We start from the raw sequence: 7,500 nt of genomic DNA on the forward strand, positions 1-7,500 counted from the left end.
GTGGTATTTCATTCACTTCGCTTTCAGTAAAATCTAGTATTTTGTACAGCAATGCGCCAATATGCTTACATCGACCATTAGCTCCCGCTTTACAGTTACATGCCCCAGACTTCACCTGAGCCGTTTGCTTACTTAGTGATACTCTTGTCCTGTATAGTTTGTTTCTAGTCATGGAGACCTTTACGCGGCTTTCAAAAAAACAGAAATGTTCATCTGTCGAGTGGTTGAACTTTACCTTTTGCACATGTCCGGCTTTATATAGAGCGTAGCCTTCGCGCTTGCTTTTGAAAGCACCTCGGCGAACTTTCTTCGAGTTACTTTCCATTTCTCCGGCTAAATGAGCAAACAAATAACAATGCTGATACGGAGGCATTTGTTCCAAGGATAATGTCCAACCATCGCTTGGCCATGTAACTCTCTTGGGAAGATTATCGCTGGTTTGTTGTGATCGAAGCTCGCGCTCAAGTCGAAGTCTACGAAGATGTATCCCTCCATCTGGATCGACGATTTTCTTGTCCTGGCCAGATACCTGATAATCCTTTATTCTATTTAAGTCAAAGACACAGCTGGAGCCTAAGAAAATCGCTTTAATTCTTAAAATACTGACAGAAAAATACTGACAGAACTACAAACCTTGCAAGTAATTCTCTTAGACTTCCACCTACACTAGCACCTCGACACTTTAACCAACGTTTAAGTTGTTCATTATGAAAGATTTGAGGATCCTTATTTTTGAACGATGCCCCTGGGACATCGTCCTCAGTCAAAACAATTTTCTTCTTGAAATTTTCGGACTTTGAGTGGCCTTGAATGTCCTTGTTTTCATGACTTTTCGCATCAGTTGCCGCCATTTTTTTAAACTCTCGCGGTCTTTACTACTAAAACCATAATGCCCAGCGCGCGTGACGTCATCATGCAAATGGCCTATTTTAAGATAGTCCTCCATCTTAAATGTGTTAGTTTCCGCAAACAACGTTCGGCGTAAGTACGGCAGCTTCTAAGAGTAACGCAGTCGAAGTGGCAAGGTATTCTGCAGTAAGCCCCAGAGGAGTATTTCAGGTAAGAACTAATCTACAGATATTTAGTTTGTCTAGCAGAGCTAGTTTCTGTTTTAGAGGTTGTAAACACTTGAAAGCGTGTTAAATAAGTTGTGTTTTAATCAGGTTGACCGTGCTGACATCCTACACACACTGAGCAATGACTACTCGTGATATACCAATTCTGTCGAAGATTGGTAAGCAACCAACTAACTGCCGATTGATTAAAGGGCCTTTTCCGGCCGGAAATAAAGCGGTAAAGATTGCAAAAAGGCACATCGCGGAAAACCCAGAAGTCAACTGCTGTAATGTTGACGCAGCTGGAATGGTGACGGAGTGGCAAGTTGAAGTTGTCGATGGAGGTGGAGATGAGGTCGATCTGAAGAATGCTTGTGCCAGCACAACATTTTATTACACAGATAAACTACCTGTGGGCAATTAATTCATTATGTGCCAGCGAAATGTTTGTTTCCAGCCCTAACATTTTGTAATTTTGCGCATGTCTTTGTGACGTTAGAACACTGAAATATCCTAATTCGTGTCTTTTTAGAATTACATGTTAAGAGATATATAAATAGGTCATTCTCAGTTGCTATCTGTGAATATGCGTTCTTCGAAGTGTTTATCGTAACCTGAGCGATGGGTTGGCGATGTTGTATCGATGTTTCAAATGAAGCAAACCAGTTAGGCTACCGACACATTTTGTGACTGCTTTTCCTGTGAGTAATAACAATTAAAGCACACGTATTAAATTGTTGGTTGTTCATTTGTTAGATAGAGCTCCTTGTGAAGTTGATTTAGGATCATTTAGTCGTTGCTCAGTCCGCATTCCAATACATCCGATTTTCAGCCGTCATTTAAACTTCCGTTTAGACCACTGCGTGGATTTGCCTTCGGTCGTCCTAAATTGTGGTCGGTTCTCGTCGTGATTCTAATCGCCAACTGGCTTCGTCTCTACCGTGTGATTTGAAATTGATTTATTGCTTTATATATTGCCAGGTAATAGGTTGCGTGACTCCATTTGAGGGCGTGACCAAGTACGTGGAAACATAAAACTGAATAATAGTTCTGTAAGCGAATATCATCAATATCGCTCGACAAACATTTTCGTCCGAAAAAACAACCTTTAAGAGACTGTCTCCGTAAGGAACGACCACTGAGTCATTTTGGATTGAAAAATAAAGGTTTTTCTATTTGCCATGATTTAAAAGCTTTTACCTTGGTTATGACAAATATGCATTTCATTTGACCGAAAAGGGGTTTTTAATTTTCGTACGATTTATCAAAGTTCGAATTGGTCTTTGTTGGTTATCCGAGTCTGGAAACTGACGAAATCACGCATATTACCTTTACTGCAACAAAATAGCAGTTAGCTAACGCGACTCAATTGTCAACTTGATTTACAGATACACATTTGCAGTTTGGCTAGCCATAAGTTGTAAACCCCTTTGTTAATTAAACGGTAATAATGCGAAACTCATAATGGAACCTCGATCAAAACACGAAAAAAGCTCGACTTTGAAGGCGCATAAAAAAAATGTGGCACCTGTTTGGAACTTCCTTTCTAAGTATATGGAAAGTAGAAATGACCGTAAATCCGAAAGTTAGGCTACAATTTGTATGCATTGGACGTCTATAAAATTAACAATCATTTGAATTTCAAGAAATTTCGAAAACGTCTCCAAGAAACCCTATCAGAGTACTTGAGTAGGTTCATGATTTCTGGTGCCTTTCTAGTTTTCAACCGTAGATTTTTAGCAGAATACGTCATCCTTGGATCATTGGATCCTGCAAAGCGTCGATTCCGTGTTTTTCTGTCAAGCGACAAGTTTCGCTGTAATTTGTAGCGAGCGTGACGCTTTCGTCACATCCTAAATTTGGCATTCTCTGCTGACTGTGTCTGATTTCAAAACATATTACTCTTTGACATAATGCAGAAATATATTCAGGACTACCAAAAATATGTTTTTCTAACTAAATACTGTGGAAATGACACGAAAGTATAGCTGTTTCTTTCCTTTGAAAGAAGGTCGAAATACTCGTTTCCAGTGCCTCACAGTGACCAAAAGCTCTGGAAATGGAGTGCTCTTTTTCTCAACTGGGAAAATCCGGCTGCGGTGATTTTCGGGGTTCAACCCCCATGGTGAGAAAATTACGAGAATGTCAAGAAGATTTGCGTGTTTCCTTTAAAAGCTTACTGGGATTCTCGAATACGAACTAATTCTTGCCACAGCGGGATTATTTGACGTGCCCATACACAGACAGGAAGAAATGTTTGTTTGTCCAAAACACAGATACAATATTAATCTGCGCCGTAATTGGCGTCCACTAAGGACTTGTCAATGCACTCCTTCATTCTGGAGCCAGGAAAAAGCTAAGAAACAGAAACGTAGAGAATATGCAGATGTCCAATAATATACAATCAATTTTGGAACAATAATTCCTGTTGGGTCAGGTGAGTGCTTTGCACATTTTTGTTTCTAGTGCTTGGTTATAGTAACTACCAATGAAGACAAAAATAATGTTCTGGGTTTGCGATTTTGTGATAAAGGGCTTAATTATGAACCACATTACGAAATTAATGAAATTGAACACTCCTTGAAAGTTTCGTTTTCCGGTTGCATTGAAATTCGGTCACACTTTTTGCTTGAAGTCTTAGCTGTTCAATAACTTTGAAGAATTCTTTAGAATTCTTCTTTTGCCATCGTAGGTCCTATTTATATATTAAACGAGACAAGTTAGACGAAATGTTGCGTTGATGCTTGAAAGGTTGTTTGCATATGCAAATGCAACACGAGGTTGAAATCTAATTTGTTACCTTGTAGGTAATATCAGGACGTAACATGTCGATAATTTCGATAGTCGATACAAATCGATCGATGTCGATAAAAGTCAATACTAATCAATCGACAAATATCGGAAATCGATAAAAGCCGATCACAAACTTTCTTGTGATTATCGATTTTGATCGACTTTTGTTGTTGGTATCAAACATGATAATGTAATGGATTTGATGATAAAAATTACGGGCAGAAAATACTTATTAAAGACAACGTTTTGGTGTCCTCGTGACACCATCATCAGGTCAAATATAATATTTTACAGATAACTCGAATATTAATGTTCAAGATTAAGTTCAAAGTCCCTAGAGGCTAGGTGAAAAGTTTTGCCTTTATCGAGTCACTTTGGATATTCAGACACGGTTTGTGCTCGCGAATAAGGAACATTTCATACACAAGACAATCAAATTTGCATGAGCATTTCTTAAGAATGCGAAACATGTCAGATGTTATTGTTCTTGATTGATGTTGACTTTGGCTGTGATTGAATATCGAACCAGATCTTTTATGCTCATCGAACCTTTGGTAGAGATGTCGACGCGTGTAACCAACATAGCTGGCATCACACCAGCCACATTCAAATTTGTAAACTACTGATTGCTCGTTGATCAACGCGGGCTTGATTTCTTTATGTTTGAGATCTTCTCCAACTTTTCGAGAAATAAAGACTGTCTAATGCTCAAAAACAAGCAATTATAACTTTAATAGAAAAGAAAGACAAGGACAAAAGAAATATTTCCAATTGGAGGCCAATATCATTGATTAATGTGGATGTCAAAATTGGTTCCAAGGCAATTGCGAGAAGACTAGAGACTGTATTACCCCAAATTATACATCATAATCAAAGCGCGTATGTTAAGGGAAGGACTGTGTTTGATACAGTGACAGTGATTGAGGATATTTTGGAGTATACTGAGACCCACAAGATTAACGGAAAAATTATTGCTATTGACTTTCAAAAGGCTTTTGATTCAGTAAGCAGGAACTTTATTTTTGAGGCCCTCTCTGTTTTTAATTTTGGCCCGTCCTTTAAACAGTGGGTATATACATTCTATAATAATATTTCGAGCTGTGTTTTAAATAATGGTTTTTCTACCGGACCCTTTCAAGTGCAGAGAGGTGTGCGACAAGGGGACCCCCTCTCGGCATATTTGTTCATTATTTGTATGGAAATATTAGCAATCAATCTCCGTAGTGACAAAAGCATTCGAGGAATCGATGTTAATAATGAGGAAATCAAAATGGGACTCTTTGCTGATGACTTGACAGCTTTTTTGCGGGACGATTGCTCTCTAGTTAATTTTCTTAAGCTTGTAAAAGAATTCGGTTTGCTTTCAGGTCTCAAGATTAATTTTGAGAAATCCGAAATAATGTTTTTGGGTAATCAAGATCCTGCAGTAAGTGATGATTATGAATTGCATAATATCAAAGTCAAGAAAGCCTTGAAAATCTTAGGGGTATACTTCTCATATGATTATCGTCTTAAACAGAAGCTAGACTTTGATGAAATAATTGACTCCATCAAAACAAAATTAAAGATATGGAAGTGGAGAGACCTAACCGTTATAGGCAGAATTCAGATCGTTAAGACATTTATAGTTCCAATATTTATGTATCGTGCTGGTATGATAAGCCTTAACAAAGAGATTATATCTGAGGCAAATAAATTAATTTTCGATTTTATTTGGAAGGGTAAAGATAAAGTTAAACGTCTAACGCTTATCAATGACATTGAGGATGGCGGTCTTAAAGCTCCACACTTGGAATCTATGATTAAGACTCAGAGAATACTATGCTGTAAGAAATTCGCGAGTAATGAGCCTAGCAGCTGGAAGACCATTCTATCGTATTATTTGAAATCGGTTGGAGGTAAATTCATTTTAAGCTGCAATTTTGATGTCAAGTGAAGAAATTGCGAGTGAAGCTTCCGAAGTTCTACGAAGAATGTCTTAGCTGCTTTGCGCAATGTTCAGTTGAGAGTAGGATGGATAGTTACGATATTTCGCAAGAAACACTGTCCGAAGTTATTATTTGGAATAATAAGCATATTTGTGTTGATGGTAAGTCTGTTTATAATCGTAGACTTGTTGATAAAGGGATAATTCATTAGGTGATTTAGCGCTCGGAAAAAATGGATTGGCACCCTGGTGTGATTTTTGGAAATTAGATATATCACCTCTCGACGCCTTCCAATTAATTGCATTGTGCGATGCTTTGCCAACAAAGTATCGTCAGTCTTTACAGATATATCAGTATGTCAATCTAGAGCCTTTTGATTCAGAGAACCATACTCAACTGTGTTTGAATGGTCAAAATGTAGCGCTTAGCAAAGTGGTTTCTAAGGCCGTGTACAAAGAACTTCGCTCTAGCGTTATTAAACAACCGACAGCTCAATCGAAATACGAAACAGAATATGCTAATGTCGTTTTAGATTGGAAGAAGATCTATAGCCTTCCTTTCACTGTTGCAATGGATTCAAAGACTCGACAATTTCAGTACAAAATATTAAATAGATATTTAGTAACGAATGTCTATCTGAAAAAGGTTGGTATAAAACTATCATCTGACTGTTCTTTTTGTGAAGATGCGGACGAATCTCTAGAGCACTTGTTTACTTCCTGCCCCTATGTTCTCTCGTTCTGGAAAGATCTCTCGGACTGGCTTAATGATCTTGGTGTTAAAGTAGATTTACTTACTAAGGCGGATATAATTTTTGGTAGTTGGGAGCGCAAAGACGATTTGTTGTTTTTTAATCACGTCGTGCTTATTGCTAAGCAGTACGTATATTATTGTAGAATCAACGCTCTCGTACCATCTCTCCGAGTATGTACTTCCAGAATTAAAGCTGTTTATGAGTTGGAGACTGCTATTTCAAAAAGTGGAAAGAGTTTGGCTTTTCATCTTCAAAAGTGGGGCAAGTATTGTAGACAAGGGCAATAACGTATTGCAGAAGTGTTCACAACCCTCGCGGCCTCGTCGAAACGTGTTAACTTAATATTCTCAGTTTGTTGTTATCAGCTTAGGTAGCCTAAATGTAGTTTGTGTGTTTGTGTGTTATAGCTTAGTGTTGTCCTAATGTAGTCATTTGTTCTGTTATTACTAAACGTAAACAATAAAAATAAATAAAATACAAAAAAAAAAAAGCTCAATCAGGTCGGATTTTGTGATGTTGAGGTTATATGTGGCATTAAACCAATTGTTGGTAAAAGCCTTTTCCGCTAGGAGACTGATAGTTTCATCAAGAGGCACGTTAGTGAAGAGGGACGTTACGTCATACGATACGATAATGTCATTGTCGTTAAATGAAGTATTGCGAACTTCTTCTGCGAATTTGAATGTATCGGTGATTGTATGTTCATTGATGGATAGCGGTTTCAGTTTTCCTTCGAGCCACTTTGCTAGGTCGTAATTATAGCTCTTGGTGGCTGACAGAATGGGTCTCATCGATAACGTCGGTTTATGTGTTTTCGGTAAACCATATAGATGAGCAAGCCTAGAACCAGTTGGACAAAGTGTGTCAGCTACAGGTTTAGGTAGAATCTTTCGAATAACATTATTAACGAGTTTCTCTTTCTCCAAGAGAGGATGGTAGTGCTTGGGAGGACGTCCCCTTGTCTTGGGTC

The 7,500-nt window shown here is 38.1% G+C and overlaps 2 protein-coding genes and 1 long non-coding RNA gene across 3 annotated transcripts in view; 2 read left to right on the forward strand and 1 right to left on the reverse strand.

Moving 5' to 3' along the window:
• Positions 1 to 922: 922 nt before the first annotated feature.
• LOC138027220 (uncharacterized) lies at positions 923 to 1,789 on the forward strand. The gene is made up of 2 exons (XR_011127426.1): positions 923 to 1,059; positions 1,164 to 1,789. It is a non-coding gene; the product is annotated as an uncharacterized lncRNA (long non-coding RNA).
• A 1,326-nt stretch (positions 1,790 to 3,115) lies between these two features.
• The window catches only part of LOC138027221 (uncharacterized), a 33,883-nt gene continuing 29,498 nt past the window's right edge, over positions 3,116 to 7,500 (forward strand). Inside the window, exon 1 of the mRNA XM_068874770.1 lies at positions 3,116 to 3,492. The gene's annotated coding sequence lies outside the window, so the exon portion shown is untranslated. The remainder of the gene's footprint in view (positions 3,493 to 7,500) is intronic.
• The window catches only part of LOC138025775 (uncharacterized), a 2,148-nt gene continuing 1,624 nt past the window's right edge, over positions 6,977 to 7,500 (reverse strand). Inside the window, exon 2 of the mRNA XM_068872938.1 lies at positions 6,977 to 7,500. This exon is cut by the window's right edge and continues 819 nt beyond it. Within this exon, the coding sequence (XP_068729039.1) occupies positions 6,977 to 7,500 (524 nt within the window).

The sequence above is a fragment of the Montipora capricornis genome, chromosome 12 (genome assembly GCF_036669925.1).
Source record: "Montipora capricornis isolate CH-2021 chromosome 12, ASM3666992v2, whole genome shotgun sequence".
Taxonomy (NCBI): domain Eukaryota; kingdom Metazoa; phylum Cnidaria; class Anthozoa; order Scleractinia; family Acroporidae; genus Montipora; species Montipora capricornis.